This window comes from Ursus americanus, chromosome 26 (genome assembly GCF_024610735.1).
Source record: "Ursus americanus isolate L20-20 chromosome 26, mUrsAme1.1.p, whole genome shotgun sequence".
Lineage (NCBI taxonomy): Eukaryota > Metazoa > Chordata > Mammalia > Carnivora > Ursidae > Ursus > Ursus americanus.
In genome coordinates this window covers 43,918,119-43,945,769 of record NC_142152.1, presented here as the reverse complement: position 1 = coordinate 43,945,769, position 27,651 = coordinate 43,918,119, and the positions used below count along the sequence as shown (strand labels likewise).

At 41.3% G+C, this 27,651-nt stretch overlaps 1 protein-coding gene across 2 annotated transcripts in view; it reads left to right on the top strand.

Moving 5' to 3' along the window:
* The first annotated feature begins 298 nt into the window (after nt 1-298).
* The window catches only part of PPP1R13B (protein phosphatase 1 regulatory subunit 13B), an 85,446-nt gene continuing 58,093 nt past the window's right edge, over nt 299-27,651 (top strand). Inside the window, exon 1 of one of the 2 annotated variants that reach the window (XM_045776139.2) lies at nt 299-561. In XM_045776139.2, coding sequence (XP_045632095.1) covers nt 553-561 — 9 coding nt within the window. In that variant the 5' untranslated portion in view covers nt 299-552. The remainder of the gene's footprint in view (nt 562-27,651) is intronic. The other variant, XM_045776140.2, reaches the window with a different exon arrangement.

Genomic DNA, 27,651 nt, shown 5'->3' with positions numbered 1-27,651 from the left:
CCATTCCCGAGGTCTCGAAGAACCCGTGCTCTCGGTCGCGCGCGGCCCTGAGCCCGCACGCCGCCACGCGGGGCGGGGCAGCGGCTAGGCCTCCGCAGCACGCCCGCTCGCGGGAGCGCGGACGCGCACGGGCGCGCTCGCACCTGGCCGCCGCGAGAGCGGCTTTAGGCGGGCGGGGCCGGGAAGCTCCGCCCCGGCCCCGCCCCCGGCCCCGCCGGGCCAATCGGAGGGGGCGGCTGGCCCCGTGTGGGGCGACGCGCTGGGGGTGGGGTCTGCGGGGGCTGAGAGAGCCCGAGGGCCGGCGGCGCGAGGCGGTCGGGCGGAGGCGGCGGCGGCGGCGGCCGGTCCCGGGACAGCGACGCAGCGCGCCGGCGGCCGCGACAGAGCCGGTCAGGCTCCGCAGCCCGCCGCAGCCGCAGCCGCCGCCTCGCCGCTGAGGGCCCGAGGGCGCGGCGGTGGGTGCGCGGCCTGCGAGGACAGCCGGAGCGGCGGGCGCGGCGCGGCGCCGAGCGTCCTGTCAGGCGGCCGAGGGCGCCACGGACCCGCGCCGCGATGATGCCGGTGGGTGCGGGCGGCGGCGGCTTCCTCCGCGGGCGGCCGGCCAAGCCTCCTTCCTCCCGCGGCTCCCCGCCCCCGGGGCCCGCGCGAGGCCGGGCGGGCGGGGAAGGAAGTGGCCTGGCGGGCGCGCCCGGCCCCGGCGCCCCCCGGGCGGGCAGGTGGGGGCGGCGCCGGGGCTGTCAGCGCGGGCCGGGCCGAGGGCGGGGGACTGGGCCCAGGAGCCAGGGCCAGGGGCTCGGCGGCCGGGGCCGGGGCGAGGATCGCGGCCGACCCCCCCCCCCCGGGCCGGCGCCCCTCGCCGCGGCTCGGCCCTTCCTGCTGACCCTCTCTAGTTGGGGGCCGCCGGGGAGGGGAAGCCGGAGATGAAATTGGAGCCGGTCATTTTTCATCAGTCCTAGCGGGTGGTCACACGGGGGGGTCTCGTTTGGCGTCCGCTCGGTTTCGGGGTCTCGCGGCGCTCTCGTGACCCTCCGCCTGCAATTTGCTGGGGTCGCGTTCGGAGCCGGCGGTGTGTGGGATTCCCACGCCGGGAGCCCCGCGTCTCTCCTTAGCCCTTCCCTGATTCTGAAATTCTGTTGTATTTAGGAATTTCCATAGGGAATGGCTTGAGAGAGCCATCTTAGGAATTCCCTTTTACCATGTCTTCGAGATTTGTACATTTTGCTTTAACCAGCCTGTTGTCACTGTGATCTGGAGGTGGAACGAGGTTCATTTGTGGTGGTGCCGCCTTTGTCCTGTCCTCAAGGATGCGTTCTACTAGAAAGATTTGCCATTTCCTTTACCTACGGTCCAAATCGCAGTGCGTGCTGAATTAGTTTTTCTTGTCTGGATTTTTGTGAGGTGGATGTCATGACTTACGAAAAAATGTAGGACTGGTGGTACCCAGTTGGATGTCCTGGTTTTCTGAGTGCCTTTATTTTAAGTAAAATTCTCAAACACGCTTATAGTAAAGTAACAACAAAATCATTGCATTAACCTACAGTTTCTACACTGGAAATCACGTTTCTGAGGAAAAGCGCCGTTTCTCTGCATTTTCTGCTTGAATACTGCTCTTCTGCGATGCTGCGCTCAAGGACGTTTAGATTAGAATTTTTTCCCCTCCTGATTTTTCAAGTCATTTCCTGCCTCTTGATAATCTCTTCTCCCCTTTTTGAACTCATTCCAGCACGTCATGTTTACAGAGTCTTAAGCTTTGACCTCACTGATCCTTAGATCCTTCTTTGGCATCAGGGCTTGTTGGGTTTCTAAACATTTGGTTTTAAATGAATGATTGTCTTGTAATGGAAGGAGAATTGGATGAGCATAAGAAGATCCGGAGTCCAGTACTGGTTCTGCTACTTTTTAGCTGTGTGACCTTGAATAAGTCAAGGTCTCAAGCCTGAAATTACCTCTGAAGTAGGAATAAAAACATACCAGTGTCTGAGGGCTATCCTGAGGATCAAAAAGAATGATGTGTCCAAAAGTGCTTGTCAAACAGAATGCCATGCAAATATTTATTATTGTTAATATGGCTCTGAATTGTCAATTCTAATTTTAACCTCTTCAAGATAAAGCATTTGGAAGCTGTTCCCTCCCTAATGCTCACTGGCTAGATTTGGAAAAGGCATTATAGTGTCTTGGAATTTTGAAAGCAGTGTTAGTTAAGTCATGTAATAGCTGATTTCACTATATACTACAGTCATAGTTAAGGGTATTTATAAAATTTTGATTGGTTTCATCATTGTGTAATGTTTAATTAGAAATACCTTGTTAAGGAACCTGGCTTACATTTTCCATATGGTACACTCATACTATTCCACATGGTTAGAGTTTCTAGTCTCTTCCTTATCAGGTTTCTTTTTTAAGAAGTTTGCTTACCTGGCAGTTGGGAAATTTCTTCATGATACTCAAAATAATCGAATACTACTTTAAAAAAGAAACAGGTACGTCTATTAGCTATTTAAAACACACTGGTTTTGTTTTAAGATGCCTTCTAGAAACAGATGGTATTTCTCTTAGTCTCTCTTTTGTGGGCTTTAGGTATGTACTTCCTTTTTGATCCCTAAAAAATACTTGTAAGATTGAGTCCTTCCTCTGTTAACACAGTTGAGGCTGGTTGTGGATTTAATACAAGTTCTAAGGACATGCCATTCTTTCTTGGTCCTGTCTTAAACTATGTATCCAAGATATAAATAGAATTTTTCTTTATTGTATGGTTGGTGTTCATCATCATCATGAATCATCAAAGGAAGATTGGATCATATTTTGCATACTTTGTATAGAGCAGTACTTTCTAATAGGAATGTAATGTGAGCCACACAAATGTGATTTAAAATTTTCTAGGAACTACTTTAAAAAGGTGATATTTTAGTAATGTCTTTTATTAACTCATTATGTCAGAAGTATTATTTTAATATGTAATCAACATGAAAAGTTTACTAATATGATATTTTACTTTTTTTTTTTTTTTTTACTCCAAGTCATTGAAATTTAGTGTGAATCCAGTGTGAATCTGGTGAAGTTTTACATTTATAGTATACCTCAATTTAGAGTAGCACATATCAAGTGCTCAGTAGCCACACGTGGTTAGTGACTGCCATATTGGGCAACACAGGTTTAAAATATATTTTAGTTATTTCAGAATTGGCAATTAATGGGTAGTGTCTGTGGTTAACTTTTAATTGATCAGATAGTTTACTGCAGCACCCAGTCTCTCAGCTGTTGGGAATAAATGGGAGTATCCTGCCATGTTTTCATCTGACACAATAAAGTCTTTGTAGAAGTCTTCAATATGCCTGTTATGGGAAGTTCGTGACTATTTACTTTTTTTTTCTTTTAAGTGGGCTCCATGCTGGGCGTGGAGCCCAATGTGGGGCTTGAACTCATGACCCTGAGAGCAAGAGTCAGTCACTTAACTGACTGAGCCACCTGGGTGCCCCTATGACTATCTACTTTTAAACAAAGTTATATTTTGGAATTTTCCCTTATTAAAATAGTATTGTGTTCTAGTGTCTATAGTCATTCACCTTTTGGTCAGTGAATGACATTTTAATCATGTTTTCCCGAGAAGAAAATGGGCTATACTTTAAAGATTACTTGTTGGCTCCTCCCTAAGATCTGGACCTGAAGACATTTAGGCCATGCCTAAATAACTTTGATAGAAATAAGAGTATTAACAAAAATAGCCTGATTCAGAGCATGAAAAGTGTGAAAACTGCCTTGCTCGTTGGTCAGCATCTTTCTTTTCAAAAGAGAGTGAGCATTTTACAGCTGGTAAAACTTCTTGTGCAAAGGTGAAATACATATCTGGGGAATGGCACTAAGGATACTTTTTTCTCTTCGAAAGGAATGTTGATGTGAGTAAAGGAAGTTCAGTGATTTTTTGTTGTTTTTTTTTTTGTTTTTTTACAATTTTACTTATTTGTGTGACAGAGACAAGTAAGAGAGGGCACACAAGCAGGGGGAGTGGAGAGGGAGAAGCAAGCTTCCTGAGGAGCCAGGAGCCCAATATGCAGGGCTTGATCCCAGGACCCTGAGATCATGACCCGAGCCGAAGGCAGACGCTTTCACTGACTGAGCCACCCAGGCGCCCTAGTTCGGTGGTTCTAAAGTGTGTGTTATTCATAAGAAAGGCACTCTGGTGCTAGTGTTTTGGTCATGTAGTGACTCCTAACCGGCAGTGGATACCACACAGTATGATTAGCTGATTCCACTCCTTTCAGTCCTAGGAGCCCTTTTAACATATTCATGATAGGCTAGGGGTTAAATTAATTTGTGCTTAATATTTAGCTCTCATTAAACATTCACTTATTTCGGATATTCAGTTTCTTTCCAACTATGTACAAAACTTGAGGTACTAGAACAGGTCTTTCTTTTTTTGAAACCATCAGCTATCGTGTAATTGATACAACAAATTAGAAGTAGGGAGATTTAGATTCTAGTCTCCACTTGTTAGTAACCTTGTGACCTTTGCACTTAATTTCTTTGGGCTTCAGTTTCTCACCTGTGAAATGAGTTGGTCTTGGCGATTTCCAGCTGTTTATGATTGGTCCAGCAGTTGATACATAGCAGATACTTTCCTGAAGGGCAGTAATCAGGCTACATCAGAGGTTGAGGCAACCTGACGCTTTTTTTGACAGCCCTGATAGTAAACTTGTACACTGCCCAAGTATCTTTGTTCCATAGAGCAGATAAGAGCTCAGTAGGTGTTCACTATTATTGTGAATTAATAATTTAGTCACTTGATAGACTTGAATTGTAGCCTAATAGAGTAAACAAAACCCTGAAGACTGGAGAAGATTTTCTTTTTAACTCTAGTTTCTTTTTTTTTTTTTTTTTAAGAATTTATTTTTGTGAGAGAGAGAGAGGGAGAGAGAAAACCAGCTTGGGGGGAGGGGCAGAGGGAGAAGCAGAGGCTTCGCTGAGCAGGGAGCCCAACTTGGGACTCAATCCCAGGACCCTGGGGTCATGACCTGAGCTGAATTCAGGCCGACTCTCAACCGACTGAGCCACCCAGGCACCTTTTTTTTTTTTTTTTTAAGATTTTATTTATTTTTGTGCAAGAGAGAATGAACTGTTTCTTTAAAACAAAAATTACAGACATAATATTGCCATTTAAAATAATTCTAGCCTTTAGATTGCCCAGAAATTCACAAAAAGAAAAACAAAGCCTCAGTCATACAAAGATGTGTATATTAAAGCTTTTATTATTACAGCTTTATTGAACTTAAAAATCGTCTTTGTGGATAACTCTTCTAAAGGCTACGGTATTAAGTGCAGCCGTAAAGTGGCAGCTCTTTAACTTCTTCCTACAGCTCAGTTTGGTAATAGTATTTGTGGTATTTGTCATTATGTGCTGAGGCACTGTGTCACAGGTTTTGTGGCAGTGTCTTTGTTTTTATAGAGAACTAAGGCTCAAGAGGTAAAGAAACTTGGCTAAGGTCCTCCAGCTAGTAAGTGGTAAAACAAGGTTTGAAAACAAACAAGCTGACTCAAAGCCTTTGCTTCTGTCCTTTGTGCCAGTCACTTAGAGAAGTTCGTTGTAGTCAGAGGATTTTGCTGGGGGTGCTAATGAATTGAGTTTGGCAAAATTTTTCCCGTTATGGTCAGCTCAAACAGAGCTTAATATTTAAAAGAATCCCGAGGTGAATTTTTTTTAATTCCAGTATAGTTAACATACAGTGTTATATTAGTTTCAGCTGTACAATATAGTGAGTCAACAATCCTATACATTACTCAGTGTTCATCATATGTATACTCTTGATCCTTCACCCATTTTACTCACCCCCTGCCTCTGGTAACCATCAGTGTGTTCTCTATAGTTAAGAGTCTGTTTCTTGGTTTGTCTCTTTTTTTCTTTGTTCCTCTGTTTTGTTTCTTAAATTCCACATGAGAGAAATCATACAGTATTTGTCTTTCTCTGACTTATTTCACTTAGCATTATACCCTCTAGCTCCATCCATTTCGTTGCAAATGGCAAGATTTCATTTTTTTTTTTTCTGGCTGAGTAATATTCCGGGGTGTGTGTGTGTGTGTGTGTGTGTATGTATGTATGTATGTGTATTGCGTCTTCTTTATCCACTCATTTGTTGATGGACACTTGGGCTGCTTCCATAATTTGGCTATTGTAGATAATGCAGCAGTAAATATTAAGAGTGCATACATCTTTTCAAATTAGTGTTTTCATATTTTTTGGGTAAATACCCAGTGGTAGAATTATTGGATCATACGGTAATTCTGCTTTAATTTTTTTGAGGAACCTCCATAGTGTTTTCCAGAGTGGCTGCCCAGTTTGCATTCCCACCAACAGTGTTTGAGGTTTCCTTTTTCTTAACATCCTTGCCAACACTTTTTCTTGTGATTTTGATTTTAGCCATTCTGACCGGTGTGAGGTGTTATCTCATTGTGGTTCGGATTGGCATTTCCCTGATGCCAAGTGATGCTGAGCACCTTTCCATATGTCTGTTGGCTGTATGTTTTTCTTGGAGAAATGTCTGTTCATGTCTTCTGCCCATTTTCAATTAGATTATTTGGGATTTTTTTGGTGTTACCGAGGTAAGTCTTTTTGATAAAAAGTGATAGTTTTCATCATCTTGAGTTTGGGGACAACTCTGATTTGAATGTAAATGTAATTTTCCTTTCTCAGCACCCACTTTGAATAGTCTGTGCCAATATATATGCTTAAGAGTTACTTAGGATTTTTAGCATGATAGGAACTTAAATTATCATCATGTTATTGTATTGAACATGTATTTTTGTGTGTGTTTGCACAGATGGGCAATAGTTTTCAGCAAAATTCGGTTGTATTTTGGTGTTCTGAAGTGTTGTTGCCATAGTTATTTCACAAACTGTGGTTCTGGGGATGAACTTAGGAATGGTGGTAATCAGGTTCTTTGTAACACTTTCTTGGCTTAATTGCTTTGTTATATTTCACTGCAAATGTAGCTGTATGACTTTTGTTCGTACTAATTGATAAGCAAAAGCTACTATTACTGTATTTTGTGAAATAAAAATCTTTGCATGGTAACATGTAGAATAAGAAAAGACTGGGAAAATGGGGTTGTTTTAAAATTAATGACATTGAAAATATTAGTGTATAGTTCGGTACAGGATCTTGCTAGTACTATTGTTGGTATAGCTACAGAAAATGTTAGCTGAAGTTTTGACAGAATCACAACTTAAAATATATGTCATGACTATAATCATCATAGCTCAAGCAGATGCAGAGGCCCTGTGGTGGGACCATGCCCAGCATACTGGAGAAACAAAAGGAGGCCTGCGTGGCTGGAGCAGAGTGTGTGAGGGAAAGAGGGGGGAGATGAGATCAGAAAGGTGATGGTGGTGGGGCAGTTTAGGATCTTGTAGGACTTTACAGTTTATTCATATAGGATTCTTTTTTAAAAAATATTTTTAAAATTTATTTGAGAGAGAGAGTGTGCATGTGAGCAGGGGGAGGGGGAGAGAATCCCAGGTAGACTCCCTGCTGATCAAGGAGCCCGACACCAGGCTTGATCTCAAGACTCTGAGATCATGACCTGGGCTGAAATCAAGAGTCAGTCACTTAACCGACTAAGCCACCCCAGCACCCCTCATATAGGCTATTTTAAAGACAAAAGATATGAGAAATTTCTATTGGAAGAAATGAAACAGTGATTTATTTTTTATATCATAAGTAGTTCTGAATAGTAGGCATTGCCTAGGTGTAGCGGGTAAGAGTGTGGGTCTTGGTTTCAGTTGGCCTAAGTGTGGATTCTGTCATCACCATTTGGCTCTCTGACTTGGGTAAAGTTCTTGGACCCTCAGTTCTTTTTTTCTTTTTTTTTAAAGATTTTATTTATTTGACAGAAAGAGACACAGCAAGAGAGGGAACACAAGCAGGGGGAGTGGGAGAGGGAGAAGCAGGCTTCCCACTGAGCAGGGAGCTTGATGCAGGGCTCAATCCCAGGACCCTGGGATCATGACCTGAGCCGAAGGCAGATGCTTAACGACGGAGCCAACCAGGCGCCCTTGGACCTTCAGTTCTTAAACTGAGGATAATAATAGCAACTTTATAGGGTGGTCAGGAGGATCACGTTGATTATCACAGGGAAAGGTGTCTGTTGTGTGGTAAATGCTCAGTAAATGTTAGTTATTTGTGATAAGTTTCATTTCCTTTGGGGAGCTTTCACCATCTTTGCCTTGGCCAAATGCAACCTGGTGCATCTTTTTCTTTTAAGCTATAATTTATATACCATAAATTCATCTCTTAACCTATACAGTTCAGTGGTTTTTAGCTCATCATAAGGTTTTCCAACCATCACCACTATCTAATTCAGAACACTTTGCCTGATGTGTCTTTGTGGTACTTGCCATAGTTGTAGTCTTAAGCATTCGTTTGTGTGACTGCTTAATGTCTGTTCTTGTCCTAGACTGTAAGTTTCATGAGGGCAGAAGCTGTCTCTTTTTGCCATTTACCACCAGTGCCTATCCCAGTGACTGACCACACAGTTGGTATTCAGTGACAGTTTGTTGAGTGAAAGGTGTAATGTGGAAAGTAGTGTTGGACCCCATTGTGAAGAGGTGTGTGCGTGATGTAATGGGGTTCATACTTGATCCTGTGGGTTATCAGAAACCACCAAACATTTCTAAAAAGTGGAATGATGTGATCAGATTTGTATGAAAGAGGGATAATTCTGAAGCCGGAGAGAATGGATTATGGAGTAAGGGAGATTAAAAAGAAGCAGGAAGACCAGTTAGGAGACCAGTTGGTGCAAACCAGCCTTGACCTGCAGAAGAGAAAGATCCAGTCAATAGGTAAAATAGATCTGTTGGAGTGTGTGATTGCATGTGTGCATACGTGTGAGTGTGTGTGTGTGGTTGAGAGAGACTGGAAGGAAGTCCAGTGGCTGGAGTTGAGGATAACAGGTTTATTGCTTCCGCAGCTAGGCTTGTCTTTCCCTTAAGATAGAGACCACTTGAGAAGGAATAGGTTTTTAGGGCTTAAGGGGACCTTTGAGTTTTATTTTGGTTGTATTGAGCGTGAGATGCCTGCTATATCGAGAAAGAGGTTACTTTTAAATCTTAGGGTAAAATAAACATATCAAGTAAAAAACAATCACTTTCCCTATATTAAGTGGTTTTTAATGTTGTGGTTTAGGCATTCTAGATTGCTGCCTGGGCATCTGTAGCATACCACACTCACCGTGCCTTGTACTTGTCAGTCAGCCCCACCCTAAGCCCCCACTAGACCGGACGGAGCTTCCCGGGGCAGGGGCTGGCCTGACCTCCTCCATCTTTGTGCTCTCAGCTCCTGGAAGACTTTACTTGCACACTGTGTATAGAAGTGTGATCCGTGTCTTTGCACTGATAGTTTTCTGCTTTTTACTCTAGTGTATGTTTCCATTTCTAATGGCAGTCTTGAACATAAAATTAGTAAATAATAGTTAACCTCACAAATGATCAGCGTATAGACAGGTTTTTGTAGTAGAACTGGAAAAGAGAAATGAGGTTGGGTCAAAATGTGAAGAAAGGTGAAGTAAAATGTGACAATTTTAGGATTAACAACAAATCCAACAGTAGGAACAAAGAGTATTTTGTGATAGGAAATACAGGTGAAACGGATAGCATAGTGGTTATCAGCTCAGACTCAAGAGCCAAGGTTTCACATTCTAGCTTTGCCATTTACTAGTCCATGACTTCGGACAGATTACTTAACCTCCTCATGCCTTATTTTTCTCCTTAAAATGAGTTTAATAACAGGATATTTCAAAAAGCTGTTGTGAGGATTGGCAAATGGTTAGAGCATTCTGTTAGTATACAGAATAAATACTCAAGAAATGTTCTCTTTTCTCTAGCAACCACAAGGCTTCATGGTGGGCAGGATTCAGTCCGAAAAGGACTGTAGTGTACTTTATTCCACTGAGGTGGAATGCTTATGTTCTTCATGCTGAGAGAACTAGATAGTAATGGCGAAATCTGTCAAGTTGCTAGGACAGAGAGGGGATGAATGGTTTGCTTTTCTTGGAAATTAAAGTTTACCTTTTCTTTCCAGTTCCCTCTGTTTTCTAGACCACAGTTTCGAACCAGAATAAGATTCAGTTCACTCAGTGTTCTACCAGTGAGCTGAAAAGTTACCCCCTTCCTTCTGGTCTCTACTTAGAGGGCACCTTCCAAGCTACTCCGTATAAAATGCCCCTCCCCTTCCTTTGCTTTATTTTTCTTTATAGTACTTATGTCCACCTGGCATTTATTTGTGGAGTCTCCATGAAAGCAAAGTTTTGTTTTCTTTTCCACTGTGGTATGCCCAGTGCTTGGGATGTTGCCTACCTCCGATAGGGATTCAGTAAGTACTTGTTCACTGAGTGGCCTCAGCAAGCGTTTAGGGTGCATCACTTATATGCTGGCTGTGTGCCAGGGCCGGGCACAGGCCTGCTCTCCATGAGCTCACAGTCAAGTAAACAAAGATGCCATTCCAAAAAGATAAAAATTGTAAGAGTGTCAGAGTACAAGGTACAGCAGAGCACAGCGGTAAGAGGAGTCCTCTCAACCTTGGGATGTCGGGAATTTTCAGAGAGGAGGTGATGTTTGAGTGGAATTTCCAAGGATGAGGGAGAGGGTTAGAGATGATGGGGAAAGGCTTTTAGGTAGAGAGTTTAACACGCGCAACGAATTGAGATCTGAGTCTGCATGGTGTGTTGAGGGAGATGGCCTGGAGTGTGAGGCCAGTTGAAACGAGGGAGGCTAGAAAGGTGGGTGCAGGTCAGATTCAGAGGGCCATGTGTGACCTGCCTAAGAGTTTGAATTTGATCCTAAGAAAGATATGAAACTGTTGAGGGTTTTTTTAAATTGTGACAAAATATACATAACATAAAATTTACCATTTTAACTGTTTAAGCATACAGTTCTGTGGCACTGAGTACCTTCACAGTGTTGAGCAACCGTCAGCACCATCTGTCTCCAGAATGTAATCATCTTCTCAAGCTGAAACTACTGTTGCAGGATTTTAAACTGAGTTGTAAAGTGCTCCAGTCTAAGTTAAAGTTGGTACTAAGTGTCTAAAGTCTATGGGAGGAGTCAGGTAGTCGAGGCAGAAAAGGGCCTCCGTGCAGTCAAAATAGTCGCCAAAGAATCTAGCACTGAAGCCACATGTGTGGAAGACCCTCTTTAGGCCTTCCTTCACTCTTGTTGCACAACCCCGATTTACCTGGCTTCTTAGTCTTCAGATGCTGTATCTGAGGTTGTTGGGGACGGGGGGCGGTTGGTAGCTGTCGGCAGACAGGCTGCTGGAAAGCATAGAAAGACACATTTTAAGCACAACCTATTGTTGTGGTCTGAGGGTGGGCAGCCTGACCTCAGTCAACACCAAAGATATCACAATTACAGATTACAGATTACACACAGGGTGGTGGTTAAAGTTCCTCCTGATGACTGAGTCATCAAGAAAAGAAAATAATATCATTGATGTAGACAGCAGCTGGATACATTTTAGGTGAGCTCTGTCCAACAGAAACACAATGGGAGCCACGATGGAATTTTAAAATTTCTAGTAGCCACATTAAAAAGGTGTAAAGAAACAAGTGATATTAATTTTAATAATATATTTTATTTAACTCATTATATACAAAATTATGTAAGCATGTAGTTAATATGAAAACTTTATTAGTGAGATACTTTACATTCTTTTTTCATACAGAGCCTCTCAAATTCAGAATATATTTTAGACATCCAGCACATTTCATTTCGGACTAGTCACTTTTCAGGTTCTCAGTTGCTCTGCGTGTGGTTGGCTGGTGTGGCCATTTCATGGACAGGCACGGTTTCAGATTTTGGCTCAGACAAAGGGATTAGACCCTCAGCTACTCAGAGAATGCTGTCATTCAAAACATACCTCAAGGACTATAGGTGGCTGGTGTTTTGTTATAGTAATTTTTATTTATTTTTGTTTTTTATTTTTGAAAAACTATTGAGAGGCATTATAATGCAGTAGTTAGAGAGCATGGATTGGGGCTCAGACGGTCTGGCTCTGAATCTCAGCTGTCTCATTTCCTGCCTGTGTGATCTTGGATGAGTTGTTAACGTGTCTGTGTCTCAGTGTCCTCACCTGTAAAATTGGGGTCAGAGTACCTACCTCATTGGGCTTTGTGAGCACGAGATGAGCTGTTACAGATAAAGAACCTGCGACAGTGCCTGCTGTGTACTAAGCAGTATAGGTGTGTGCTGTTATCCCCAAAATGTTTAGTATGTCCAAAATGTTAAATGATTTCAATTCAGTACATTTTAAAGACGTTCTTGCTTTGGAGACAGCTCAACTTCAGATAGGCATTTAACAGGTTTTCACAGAGAAGAAAAAAAAATGTGAATTGCAATTTGGTGAGGATACTTTCTAATTGATGTCTTTGAGTAACTTTCCTGTTTGCTGCAACATTGAAGCTGCTTAATAACCACAGAAATAGTTAATAATTAAAGAATTTTAGGATTATAATTAAAATTAGGAAAATTTGAAAGGATGATTTTAGTACTGTTATAATTAAACTCTCTCGGAAATACTTCATCAGCCCTACTATGTCTGGGGAGACTACCTAGTTCTAATTTTTTTCCATTGGTCTGTTGTAACATTGGATTATTTTGAGAGTTTTACCTTATTACTATTATTTGTAAGTAGAGTGGAAGGGTGACAAATGTAAAACCAAAATATGAAAAGATCATTGTTCAGAAAGTGGAAGACATTTAAGAGGAGGTCCTTTATCACCTAGAGTAAAACACATCTGGGAACGTACCCAAATTATGGTATGGGTATTTAAATGTCAAGTTCCTGGCATAGAAGAAAACAGTGCCTGATTGGGGGGGGGGTTTCCTTGATGACAGCTGTTTTAATCTGTCGTTGATTGACATCCCACCCTCCCGCCCAGTGTATGGGACAGTTAAACAGATTCTATTTAGATCACAGTCTGCGCGTCTCCTGGCTCCCATACCCATTCTCCACTCCTCTCCACAGCGAATCCCTTTGTCTTAGCTTACATGTTGCTTCCTTTGGGAAGTATTTCCTGACGCTGGCATCTGGATCAGGCGGCCCTTCTGTGGGATCTCATGGCGCTCTACAGTTTCCTCCTGTAGTTTCCTGCTGTCTCTTCTGTCTCAGCTCCAAGTTCAGTGACAGTGGAGATGTTGACTATGTGTGCCCTGAGGCCGGCCCCGGGACCAGATTGGGCTCTCTAAAATGCCCTAAATGAATGAATGAGTGATTCTGTAAATGTGTCCAATTCGTGTTCTATACAAAGTAGCACTTTGCTTCACAAGATGGAATTTGGCTTCTTTTGAGCCTCTTCTACTGCAGTGTTTTACCATAAAACAACCTGAGAGCCTAATTCTAATTTCTTTATGTGGTTGTTGGCCTCAGGAATTGAATAAATCCTCAAATGTCATTGTTAATAGAAAATACCTTATGGTCCAGCTGGTGTCTGATATTCCTTTTGGGGAGTTGCTAGTAATTAGTTTCTAAGGCTTATATGGGGTAGCTGGGAGGAGAAAATGAGATATTTTTATAATAGCAGTAATAGTAGCTGCTCATGCTTTTGGTAGTAAAGTCAAAGTAGCTAAGTTCTATGACTAAATTTAATGGAAAAATGAAATTTTGTGTTTATTTTGCCAGGTTTTTATTATGTAAAAACTGTTATTATAGTCTTTTAATCTGAAGTTTTATAGTTAATGATACATAGAAGAACCTGTTTCTAGCAGTTTATGAGGTATTGGCTAATAGAGGAGAAATCTCATGCTAGAGATTACCAAGGTCAAAATTCTGCACTGCCATGGAGTCAGGCAGGACAAGACTGTAAACTCAGGGCTCTCAGTTTTTTCAGACTCAAATCAACATGTAGATAGATCTTTGCAAAATCTCACTGCTTTCATATCTTGTCTCCCTCCCCCAAGTAGTACCTAGCATAATCTACACTTAAGTGCCTTAGACTTCTGTTTGAAAATTTCAATTTCTTGTGGGTTAAAGCCTTATTAGTTTGTTATAAAACCATGGTTTATGATCTCCATTACTACAAAGTAAGCAGGGGTCAGACAAATAACTTTTCTCGTGCTTACTTCTTACGATGTTAGGTTAGAGCTGAGTAGATGGGTCTCCATATGAAAAGCTTCTGTGAGGGAAGCTCCTGGAGAAGCAAGTGGGTCTGAGCCTGAGTCACACATGAGTTCTGAGATCTAGAGAAGCCAAGTGACCAGGCCGAGAGTGGGGGGCAGTTCTGTGCTGGGTGTTGGGCCCGCACCTTCAACAGATATGGTTGTGTCCCAGTGTATTACAGGGCACTGTGAAGGATATGAGTGGTACTGTAGGGAAGCTAAACATAGTACAAAACAAGTGACATTCAGCAGATAATTATACAACAAATATTAACCTTTATTATGTGTCGACACAATGCTAGGCACTGGAGACTTAGAAAAACTGATTTGCTGTCTTCACGGGGTTCATAGTCCAGCTGATGGAAACTCACAGAACAGGTGCACCATGGAGCAGGAGTGTTAGAGTATGCAGACTACGGAATTAGGCCTGGTTTCCACCCTGACCCTACCACTTATTGGCTGTGTGACCTTAGAAAGGTTATGTAACCTGTGGGAGCTTATCTGCTCATTTGTAAAATGAAAGCAACAGTGCCTGTCTCTAAATAAATTATGCTATAGCCATGTAGAGGAAATAATATATGGCCTAAAAAAAGAGTGAAGTAGAACTGTGTGTATTCTTACGGAAAAATGCCCAAAATATAATGTTGGCTGAAAAACCAACATTCTACTTACTGTGGTCTTACTGTAAGAGCAAAAGAAAAGAGTTCTGTGGTGTAGAAAACATCTTGAAGGATATATACCAGTGCTTTCAAGTGCAGGTCATTAGGGGGACTGTTTTTTTATTTCTTCTGTTGTTAGACTCTCAAAAAAATTATATGTTAATTTGCCACCCCCGAAATAATAAAGATAATAGTTAACAATGAACAAAAACCGTCTTCCCAAGATTCTGGCAGGATTGAATGACATGCACGCAGAATGCATGAGGTCTGCCACGTAGTGTCAGTGAATAGGTGCCATTACTGTTACTGCTGGACATGGCAGCTAAGGAGGAAGAGGACTGCAAAATCTTTGAAGGTTGAATTTGGGCTCTACAGTTTGAATTTCCAAGGTCAGTTGATTCCTCAGGGTAGGATCTTGGTTATTCTGTGAAGTCCAGATCTGGGGACCAGAGTCCTTGTGGTCCATGACCTTTTGCTGTCCTTGGGTGAAAGAGCCAAGGCCTGCATCTGGACTAAGTGTGCCAAGTGTGAATATCTCTCCATCCCTCCCCTCCCCGTCATTCTCCCTTGAGAGTAAAAACACTGCCCTCCACATCTTGAAGGCAGGGAGAGAGGTGGCCTGCCAAGCTGTGATGCTTGTTCCAAAAGAAACCTGGGACTTTCATGGATGGGCAGTGTGGTGTAGGAGGCTTTTGGAGTCATCCCTGGGTTTAGAATCAGACCTTGAGCAAGCTATCTAGCCTCTCTTGACCCTGCTTCATCTGTAAAATGGGGATAATGCTCCTACCTCTTTCACTTGCATGTCGTAAATTGTTCTTTTCCTTGTTCCTGTTGGATGAAGGATAGGACAGTACTTTTTTTTTGAGGTAGGATTGGTAGGTCATCTTACAAGGTTTACCTTTCATCTTGCCGGTAAAATAGATAGTTGGAACGAATTTTACTGAAAAAAAGGATATCTTCTGTGGGTTTTTGTTTTCTCTTTAGACCTGATTTTTAAAAGATATGTTGCTTTGTGATATTTGTCTCTTGGGAGTTTGTTGTGTATGAAACACTGTACTTTTTCTTAGGAATGACTTATGTTGGGTGCCTATACATACGGATATGCAAGGGAAGGTCTTGGTTTTTGTCTGTTGTCCTGGTAGTCTGTCTCATTAACTCCTTTCTTCATTCAGCGTGGCCATGTTTGGTTCTTAATTATATGGTTACCTCAGTTACATCCCAACTGAATGCCTTGGACTTGTTTATTTTTAACAAAATCATGTCACTTAGCTTACATTTTCCAGGATCCCACTAATATTTAGGGAGCCCTCTTATAATATTTTCAAAGTGTATTATAGGTCTATTTTATGATCAGGTACCCTTTATAGTTTGCATCTGATTGTGTGTTCCTGTGTCACTTTTGTTTCATGGTTCTCTTTTGAGACTTAATTTTAGTTGATTTCTATAATTTTAAAAGTCTTGGGGGTTTTCCTAACCTTTTCAGTGCCCAAAATTGGTATCAGGTATTTAAATAAGAGAGGAAGGAAATTAGATTTGAGAGAATATTGTATGTCAGACTCGTTATTAGACATTTTTCAGACCTTCTCATTTAATATTATGTAAACAGTATAACGAGATCAACCGCTGAGAGGGAGTCAGCCTGCTGAGCCAAGAATCAAGAGACCTGATTTCAGTCTTGGTTTTGTTACTCATAAGATTTATTAACCTTGACAAATTGTTTCCTTCTCTGGGCTTCTGCTTCCTCATCTGTAAAATGGGGAAAAGTGGTGGTTAGATGAGGTTCCTTCTGGCTCTAAGATTTGAGGACTTATCTTTTTTTTTTTTTTTTTTAAGATTTTATTTATTTATTTGACGGAGAGAGACAGCCAGCGAGAGAGGGAACACAAGCAGGGGGAATGGGAGAGGAAGAAGCAGGCTCCCAGCGGAGGAGCCTGATGTGGGGCTCGATCCCGGAACGCCGGGATCACGCCCTGAGCCGAAGGCAGACGCTTAACGACTGCACTACCCATGCGTCCCTGATGACTTATCTTTATGATGGCTTAAATGTGAATCTCTCAACGTGTCCCTTTTTAATTGAATGCTTACGAAAGGATTAAGAAGCAGGTGGTCACTTAATCTAAAATAATTCAAATTACCAAAAAATTTTTCTATCTTTTCTTCTTTCCCCAAACAACTTTAGTGACTATTAAAGAAAAAAAAAATGAGGCCCTTATGTACTGTCATCTCAGATTTGCTGCTTAAAATGTATGCTTTAATAGGACTAATATGAATGTTACCTTAGGAAAACATAATATTTTATTTTTGTGTTAAAATATGGATCCTTGTGAGAACATCCTGAAGTGCTCAGCCAACAATAATACTTTAACTATTTTTGAGATCAGCGGGGAAAGAAAACTATTCTGTGGTGGTGTGGGCAGACGATAAGGCTACAGGGAAGATGGTCTGTCAACCTGAACTCCATTTTCCCTCCTCTTTGAATGAAACAGCAGAGCTTTCAACTTGGTACAGAGCTGGGATTTCCCCGTGTTTGCCAAACTGAGTTGCTTGCACTTCTTGACCCTACGGGATGGAGGGAGAGGAGAGGCGTTCCCCATATCTGGACAGTCCCTGCTTCTCCTGCCTGGTGATGTGTTGGACCTGAAGCCGGTGTTCTTGCTGATCTTTGCTCCCTCCACACCTCCCCTGTCGCTTTGTTTTAGTTTTAAGCTCTGTGCCTGCTTGCAGGTGGAGGACAGCCGAGGCCTGGGAAGCAGTGTGGTGGGCGCAGCGAGCGCAGGCTTTGGAGCCAGTCAGACTTGGGTTCATATGTAGACTCAGCTACCTGGTACCTGGGGTGCCTTGGATGCATGCTGAACCCTTTCTCTTTTTTCTCTTTCTTTCCTTTCTTCTCTTTCTTTCTTTTTGAATAGTTGATTTCCAGATGACATTTTACCAAATATCAAACTAACACTTCGATTATTTTTGTGACTAGTTGATGAGTGCTGAACTTTTCTCTACCTCAGGCTTCTTATTTGTAAAATGATAATCATTTTAGTAATTAAGGTCATTTTGGTTGCAAGTGACAAAAAACCAACTCTTGGTTTCTAACATCTTAGAAAAGAGAGGCTTTATTGGCGGGACACTGATGAGAGAGCGGAAGTGCAGAGCCGGCACGGGTGTAGCCGGCCTCCTCTCCGTGGCACAGTGTGTCTCCCGCGGTCTACACCCAGCCTGTCAGCAGATCTTGTCAGAGCTACCTTCCCCGTCCACCTAGCTTCTATTTTGTACTACCTCCAGGATTCTCACCATCTCCTGGATTCTTATATTAGCCTCCTGAGGCTTCTTATTTCTGTGCTCTTTCTCCATGTGTTGTCAACAGAGCAGCCAGAGTGAGCCTGCAAATCGTTATGGTAAAACATGCCACTTCAGAGTTCATAACCCTCCGAGGTCTTTCTGATCTCCCTCTGAGCAAAAGCCTAAGTAGTAGTTTACCTGTGATCCCCCAAACTTCTCCCCTTGACTTCTCTGCTCCAGCCACGCAGACTCCTTGATTCTGAATCTTACTCAGCATTCCTTCTGCCTTGGGGCTTTTGCACTTGTTGTCCCCTCTGCCTGAATGCTCTTCCTTCAGGCTTTCTGCAGGCTTATGACTCTTTCACCTTCAGGGAGGCCTTTTCTTTTCTTTTCTTTTTTTTTAAGATTTTATTTATTTATTCGACAGAAAGACAGCCAGCGAGAGAGGGAACACAAGCAGGGGGAGTGGGAGATGAAGAAGCAGGCTCCCAGCGGAGCCCGATGTGGGGCTCGATATCAGGACTCTGGGATCATGCCCTGAGCGGAAGGCAGACGCTTAACGACTGAGCCACCCAGGCGCCCCAGGGAGGCCTTTTCTAACACCTTATTTAAAACTAAAATTGTCCTTTTCCTAGTCTCCTTTGCCTGTTTTGTTTTTCTTCATAGTGTATATCACCACCCACCATACTATATTTTTTATCTACTTATTTTGTCTCTTTCCCCAGACTATAATCAAATCCCCATAAGCACAGGAACCCTGTCTGCTTTGTCAGTACTGAATCTCCAGCACGAAGTGGGCACTCAGTAAATACTTATGGAATAAAAAATATTTTTTGTCGTGTTTTCCTTTGTTGAGACAGCAATGGCAAAGAGATTAAAATAATCATGACCCCTGGAAACTTGCCCAAGTGTGGGTCCCAGAGAGGAGAGGAGAGAATTGCCATCTGAAAAATATCCCAGTTGGGGCCCCTAAGGTTGCCTTGAGGACTAAAACAGTTGGCATATGAGATGCATGTGTGGCTCACTCAGTTAAGTATCCGACTCAGCTCAGGTCATAATCTTGGGGTTGTGAGATTGAGTCCCACATCAGGCTCCATGCTAGGCATGGAGCCTGCTTAAGATTCTCTCTGCCTCTCCCCCTTCCTCTGCTCTGTCTCCCTATCTAGAAAAAAAAAATTAGTGTATGATTGTCCAGTAGGTGCTGAGAGAAGGCTCATTCTTTTCCCTTTTTGAAAATGCATAACTTCCTGACAGTACTAACATTCAGAAATTCAATCATTCTCCATAATAGAGATTATTGATATTGTTAGGAAAGGTAAAATTATAGTCATATAATAAGAAAACTCCCATGCAGCTTGATGTTTTAGTAAGTGATGGAATACACAATTCTGTCTTCAAAAGGAATGGTGTTGAAATTTTGCAAATTGTACGCATGTTTTTGTAAATGCTCTTCTAGTATTTGAGCAGACCCAAACCTCAGGTGAATCTTCATGAATCCACATCTTTATGAACCCATACCAGATTCATAAAAGAAGTGAAGTCATATGAGTGCCAAGGCATCAGAATTTTCCTTTTAGCCTTTATTCAGTAAGATTTTTTTTTTTTTTTTTTGCCTGGAGGCAGTTTAGGCTGTTGAGTACATTCATTTTGGGTTTTATAATGAATCTCTGCAATTTACCCTGAAGTTCATACTTACAATATTTTGCTTTCAAAGGTACATGTAAATTATATGTATGAGGCGAATTCTTCCATTATAAAAAGTAGTTGGAGTTTATGTTCTCGTCTGATAACTTTTGGATAAAGATTGTTTCTTATACTTTCATCAGGATGGAGAACTTGAATAGGTGTGTGTGTGTGTGTGTGTGTGTGTGTGTGTGTAAGTGTTCATGAATTTTAGCACTGTTTTTGAACTATGAGAGTAGAAACTTAGGCTTTGGAGTCAGACATTCTGGCCCTTCTAGTTATGTGTCCTTGGGCAATCCTTTGGTCTGTCTGCAGCAACAGGATCATCTTAGCGCCTTGCTCTCTAGGTCTGTTGGGAGAATCAAATGATACAATATGGGTAAATAAATGTGTCCATGAACATAGTAAGCATGGAAATAATAGCTGTTCTTATTAATAAATTGTTGAAGTCCTTTTATGTTAAGTATCTTGTTACAAACCTTATTCTCATTTTAAGATCTAAAATATGTCAATATCAAAAATTAATGATATACTATATGCTGGCTAATTGAACTAACTAACTAAATAAAATATGTCAATGGCTGACTCAGTCAGAAGAGCATGCGACTCTTGATCTCAAGGTCATGAGTACAAGCCCCATATTGTGTGTAGAGATGACATAGATAGATAAACTTTAAAGTAGGTCAGTACTGGGGCGCCTCGGTGGCTCAGTCAGTTGAGCATCTGCCTTCTGCTCAGGTCCTGATCCCAGGTCCTGGGATTGAGCTCCGCATAAGGCTCCCTGCTCCTCGGGGTCCCTGCTTCTCCCTCCCCCTCTGCCTGCCGCTCCCCTTGCTTGTTCTTTCTCTCTTTCTCTCTGTCAAATAAATTAAATTAAAACAAACAAAAAAACACACACACAAAAAAAAATAGGGTAATACTTTGGGGGCACCTGGGTGGCTCAGTCAGGTGTTGGACTCTTGATTTCAGCTTAGGTCATGGTCTCAGGGTCATGAGATTGAGCCCCATGTCAGGCTCCATGCTCAGTAGGGAGTCCACTTGAAATTCTCTCTCTGCCTCCGCTGTGTGTGTTTTCTCTAAAATATATCTTTTTTTTTTTTTTTAAGATTTTATTTATTTATTTGACAGAGACAGCCAGCGAGAGAGGGAACACAGCAGGGGAGTGGGAGAGGAAGAAGCAGGCTCCCAGCGGAAGAGCCTGATGTGGGGCTCGATCCCAGAACACTGGGATCACGCCCTGAGCCGAAGGCAGACGCTTAACGACTGCGCCACCCAGGCGCCCCTCTAAAATATATCTTTTAAACAAAATTTTAAAATACTAGTAGAATTTGAAAAAAGAAATTTGTAGCTCTGTATGTACCTTACCTCAACAAGCAATTTTTTTAAGCATAAAATATGAACAAGGCATTTATTGTGAGCACTTAAAATGTTGAGGTTTCTTTTACTTTTTAAAGTTGTTAACAAAGCTTCGGCAGTCTCTTTTATGACAAGTTTTATATGGAGATTAGTAAATTAATGTTTAGTTTTCCTTTTCATAGTGATTTCTAGATCCTGGTTACAGTTGTTATTGAACAATTCTAACACTGAACTATTCTTCCGTGTAACTCACTGAATTAGGTGAAACTTTATCTACCATATCACTCCGCTATAACAACAGTGGTCTGTCTTGTTTCATTAGGACGTCTTATCATGGCTCATGTCATTAGTGCCTGGATTTAGATTCCACAAAGCCCAAGGGACATCTATTTAAGTATTTTTCCTTTGTAAATGGCATAGATAATCTCTAGGCAGTGGGACTTTTGTTTTCCACACTTCACTTTTGCTTAGTTTTCTAAAGATGAGAAACATTTCAAGAATGGTAACTCAGAGCATTATAAGCAAATTGAAAGTAGGATCATGGTATTAAAGAGCTGGCTCAAACCTGAAAGAGAAAATGGATAGTCATTTGTAAAAAGATAGGAGTGTTGTAAGACTTGCCTTTCCTTTGTAAACTGTATTCTGATTTTGTATCATGAGATGAATTAACTATGGTATATCCATACACATGATTATATTAAAGTGTTCTTCAGAGACCTTATTTTGTTAAGTATATTTGTTGTTTTAAGCTTTTTTTCCTGCTAACAAAAGAATTAGTTCTTAACTTTTGATATTAAAAAATATGAAAAAACAATTTGTAGAAATATAAATGTTACTCGAGAAAAAAAATATACAGAAGATAATGTGTTTATTTAAAGTTATTTCCATTGGTAAAAGTATTTTACTGATTGTATAGGTTATATAGGTTAGATAATTGGCATAGCTAGATATGTTTTCCCCCCTTAAATACTGATACGTAATTCACGTACCATAAAATTCACCCTTTTAAAGTGTACAATTCACTGGTTTTAATATATTCACAGAATTGGGTAGCTAGCACTATGTCTAATTTGAGCACATTTTCATCATCCCAGAAAGAAGAAACTCTATACCCCTTAGCAGTCACTCCCCATTTCTCACTGCCCCCCCCCCCCCCCCGTCCCTGGGCAGACAAACTTCTGCTTTCTGTCTCTGTAGATGTGCCTAGTCTGGATGCCTCATGTAGAGGAGATCATGCATGTGACTTTTGTATCTGGCTGCATCCGCTTGGCATTATATTTCTGAAGTTTATCTGTGTCGTAGCACTCACTTCACACCTTTTTATGCCCGAGTAGTATTTCATTCTATAACTACATCACAGTGGTTTATTCATTCATCAGTTTGGGCTGTTTACACTTTGTGGCTATTATGAATAAAGCTCCTGTAAATATTCCTGTTCAAGTTTTTGTGTAAGACAGGTTTTTAATTCTGTTGGAAATATACCTAGGAGTAGATAGGTATGTTTTAAGAAATACATATAAGAATATATTTTCTTGAATTTTACAAAAAATATATAGACAGAGGAAATCTTACTCTGAAAACTTGGAATATACCTAATTTAAATTTTTGACAGGTCAAGAAAATTTAATTAGAACATTTATATGGTTTTAACCAGATACTCTATAGTTAGTTGATTAATTAGGAAAAAATGCGTGATTCTTTCTTGTTCCCTTTATTATGATTAACTTTGCATTTCAGATAGTTTCAAACATGAATAGAAGATAAGACTTAATTGAGAAATTATTAAATAATGGGGAAGTTTTTATAAGTAGGGAAGTATTTATTAAAACATTTGCTCTTTCCTTCTGTATTTCATAGCAAGTAGTTTAGAGTAGTGGTTCAGAGCAGAGCTTGGGAGTCAGACCACGGTCACGTCTCACCCTGGTATTAATTAGCTCAGTGATCTTGGACAAGTTATTTAACCTCTGCACACCTCCTTTCCTTATGCTGGGAAGTGAAGGATGGTTATCTGTCTTGCAGAGTTGGTGTGAGAATTGAGAATGTGTGAAGTGCATATCAGTGCCAAATAATAAGCACCGATAAATGGTGATGGCAGTATGGTGATTTTTCATGTAGTTGGGTGTTATGAGGCCCTGAGAGCACTATCTTTTCAACTTCTTGGACCATGACCCACACTAAAAAGTACCTGTTACAAAGTGACCCAGTCTTACACACACACACACACACACACACACACACACACATACACCTCTCTGTGTAAATATATATAGTTGGAATTTTAGGGGACCACACTCACCCTTACCGTGTGTAGTGTACTGTTTCATTTTGTATTTTTGTTAATAGGCTATATTTTTTTAAGAACAGTTTTAGGTTTACAGAAAAATTGAGCCCCAACAGTTTCCTGTATTTAATTTTTTAAAAAAGATTGTATTTATTTATTTGAAAGAGAAAGAGAGGGAGTGCACGTGCATACGTGCAAGCTGAGGGGAGGGTCAGAGGGAGAGGGAGTAGATTCCCCTCTGAGCAGGGAGCCTGATGGGGGGCTTGATCCCAGGACCCTGAGATCTTGATGTGAGACGAAGGCAGATGCCTAACTGAGCCACCCAGGCGCCCAAGTTTCCTCTATTATTAATATCTTGCATTAATGTGCTACATTTGTTATACTTGATGAACTAATGTTGAAGAATTATTATTAACTAAAGGCCATAATTTACATGGTGTTCAGTCTTTGTGTTGTATAGTTCTGTGGATTTTGATGAATGTGTAATGTTATTTATCCACCATTACAGTATCATATGGAGTATTTTCACTGCCTTAAAAGTCCTTTGTGCTCTGCTTATTCATCCCTCCCTGTCCCCAAAACCCCCTGATTTTTTTATTGTCTCCATAGATTTTGCTTTTCCAGAACTGTCGTATAGTTGGAACCATGCAGTGTGTAGCCTTTTCCTACTGGTGTCTTTCACTTAGCAGTATGCATTTAAGAGTCCTCTCTTTTTGTGACGTGATAGCTCGTTTCCTTTTATTACTGAATAATAATATCCCATCATCTGGGTAGACCACTGTTTGTTTACCCATTCACCTACTGAAGAACATCTTGGTGGATTCCAAGTTTGGGCTGTTATGAATAAAGCTGCTATAAACATTCCTGTGCAGGTTTTAGTATGTAAGTTTCAAACTCATCTGGGTAAGTATCAAGGCACTCCATGCTGAATCATATGGTAAGAGTATGTTTAGTTTTATTAAGAAACTGCCAGGCTGCCTTCCAGAGTGGCTGCATCATTTTACATTCCCACCAGCAAGCTCTTGTTCCGCCTCCTCGCCGTATGTAGTGTTGTCCGTGTTCTGGGGTTGGCCATTCCAGTACTTGTGTGGTGTCATTATTGCTTTAATTTGCAGTTCCCTAGTGATCTATGATGTTGAGCATCTTTTCTGCTTATTTGCCATCTGTATGTCTTGTTTGATCTTTTAGGATCTTTTGTCCGTATTTTGATTGGTTTATTTTATTATCAGGTTATGAGGGTTCTTCGTATATTTAGGATATAAATCCATTATCAGTTATATATTTTGTAAGTATTTTCTCCCAGTCTGTGGTTTGTCTTTTTGTTCTCTTAACACTGTTTCGTATTGTTCTGTTCTATTCCATTAAAAACCAAAACTGGCCCTTGAGGCACTAATTGATTTTACAGCCCACAGCCCACTAGTAGGTCACAGCCTGTGGTTTGAAGATCTGTGTTTGTTCTGCTTCCCTAATGTTCACATGGACGATGTCAGTAAAGCAACCATCATTCTGGGCAACGATTCTCGACATTGATCAACAGGAATTCAGAGTTGGTACTGCCCTTTTTCTACTGTGTAGAGGATTCTTTAAGTTTTAGTGAATGGATTGATTGGTCAATTGAGCAGCGTCACCTCCATACCTGATAGTAATGACGTCTCTAAGCATTATGGAAAGTTTCATGAATTTTGCATTTTTACAGTTTTAGACAGCTTTCCTTAAAATGCATATGCTTTTAAATACTGACGAGATTAATAAGGTGAAGGGAAGCTAGGGTGTATATTTTGTATTCCCAGGAATAATGTATGACCCAGAGTTCAGCAATTCAAGTTGGTGAGAAGGAATTCTTTTATGATGGAATATATGCTTTTTAAATGTTAAATTATTGAAACAAGTAAAAACAGTGATTTGAACTAAACAGAATGGGTAATGGTTATCGAGGCTCTAATTTAATGGACATTTAACTTTTTTTTTAAGTAGGCTTCTTGCCTAGGGTGGAGCCCTATGTGAGGCTTGAACTCACAGCCCCAATAGTAAGACCTGAACTGCGATCAAGAGTTGGACCCTTAACCGCTTAACCTAATGAGCCACCCAGGTGCCCCCGGACATTTAACTTTGGATAGATGCTAATCAGATATTTAAATGTGTCTGTCCTCTCAAGAGGATTAAATATGTACCTCTGCAGTTTTATACTTCTTATTTATTAGAAAAAAATTTCATTGCTCTCCAAAGGCCAATTCTGTTTTTTTTCCAAAATAATGCAAATCCCAGCTTTGGAAATTGAACTTAACATGATTTTTACTAAACTATTCCTCTGTTTTCTTTGGAGTTAATCTTATTCCTCCCAAATTTTAGAGGGGCAGGGAAAACTCACTCCCTGATACTCTGTAGTGCCACCTTGTGGAAAGAGGGAAGGCTTTAGCAAGGGCCGTCCATGCATCTCTAGGTTTGAGTGAACTCTGCCAAGTGTCACAGGTGTGTACAGGCTCCTCACTTTCACACTAGCATTTTTCAAAGATTTTTTTCCTTCTCTCTTATGTGGACTAACTCACTGATTAGAGGGGTAAACTATTGGCAGTCTTTTTCTGTAGAGACCTTGATGATGAGAAGGCGGGTGCCTAGTAGCTTCGTAACTCAACCTATTGAAAAAAAATTTATATATAACTGGAGAAGTTTATTGAGTGCCTGCTATGTTCTGGGAACTACTGCTGGTACTAGGGATACAGCAGTGAACTAACTAAAATTTTTGTTCTCAGGGAGTTTGTGTTCCAGTGGGAAGAGACATAAGATAAACATATATAACATAGATTAGGTGGTGGTAAGTGCTAAGAAGGAAAGAAAAAGCAGGATAGTAAAAGGATTGAGTGATAGAATAGTGTTGTATTAAATAGCTTGGTTAGGGAAAGCTCCTCTGATAATGTGACATTGGAGCAGAGGCCTGAAAGAAGAGTATAATACAGGCATGCTAGTAGCTGAGGGAAGCATGGTCTAGGTACGGAACAGCAAGTACAAAGGCCCTGAGGCAGGAATTGGCTTGCTCTGTTAGAAGAACAGTGAAAATGTGTTCTTGCACTGGGAAGCCAGGAAATGAAGGGGGAGGTATGATAAGAGGTAGGATCAAAGTGGTGTGTGTGTGATGCAGATCATGTAGGACCTTGTAGACGGGACTTAGGACTTTGGATTTTATTCTGCAAGAGGTAGGAAACCACTTGGGGTTTTGAATGAAGTGATGTATCTGAAGGGCAAGAGTGGAAAAATGGACCAATTAATAAGGGTGCTCTTGCAAATGTCCAGCTGAGTGGTAGTGGTGGCTTGGGCCAGGGTAGTAGCAATGGAAAAGAGCAGTCAGATTCTGGGTATACTTTGAAATTAGGGTCCGCGGTATTACTCATGTGTTGTTTGTGGAGGATGAGAGAGAAGGGAGTCAAGGGTACCTCCCGGGTCTATCTTATTTTATGTTCCTTGCTCTGTGCGAGTGGGAAAGGGCTCCCTCGCATGTGTTTTTCAGTCTTCGAGAGGCTGATTTAGAGAAGTAGGATGAAGCATTCAGGGGGAGGTCTTAGACTTAGTTTTCCTTACAGCCCTAATGGCTCTGAGATTCTAAATTGGTGAATTGGTGAACAGTGTTACAATATGTTAGGGTCAGAAGAGAGCTAAGGTTGATTCTCATATTGGGGCACATAGCCCACTTGAAAACTTGAAAGGGTCTTCAGATGTTCCTTTACCCCCACTCCAGCTGGTGCTTTCTATGGCTTTTATGAGCTACTTACTTGCAAGCTACGAGGTGAGTTATTTATTACCTACAGTAACTGCAATGTGGGTGGTATAGCTTTTATCACTTTATTTCTCCTTAGTTATCTTTTTTGTCCCTGCATTCCTTTTCCACTAGATATGGAAGTAGGTGGGATTGGTGGGCTAAGGGATCTAATGTTTTACCTGAGTGGGTGACAGCCGGCAAACTAAGAGAAACATTGTCCTAAAGGGTATATCCTGTCCATATTGTCTCCTGAGCTGCCGATGAGCAGCCATGACCCAGAGAGGCAGGAGGGGGTGCTTCCGCAGGCAGTCACAGCAAAATCAGTGGTAGAGACAGTGACAGAATTTGACTTATTTCAAGCTTCTTTGTATTGCGCAAGTAGAATTTCTCATTTCCTTTTCTGAATGTTTATAGTTCTGACATTTACCTTTATTGGGGGTGTAATTTATATACCATAAAAATGAACAATTCAGTGATCTGTAGTAAATTTACAGAGTTGTGCCACCATC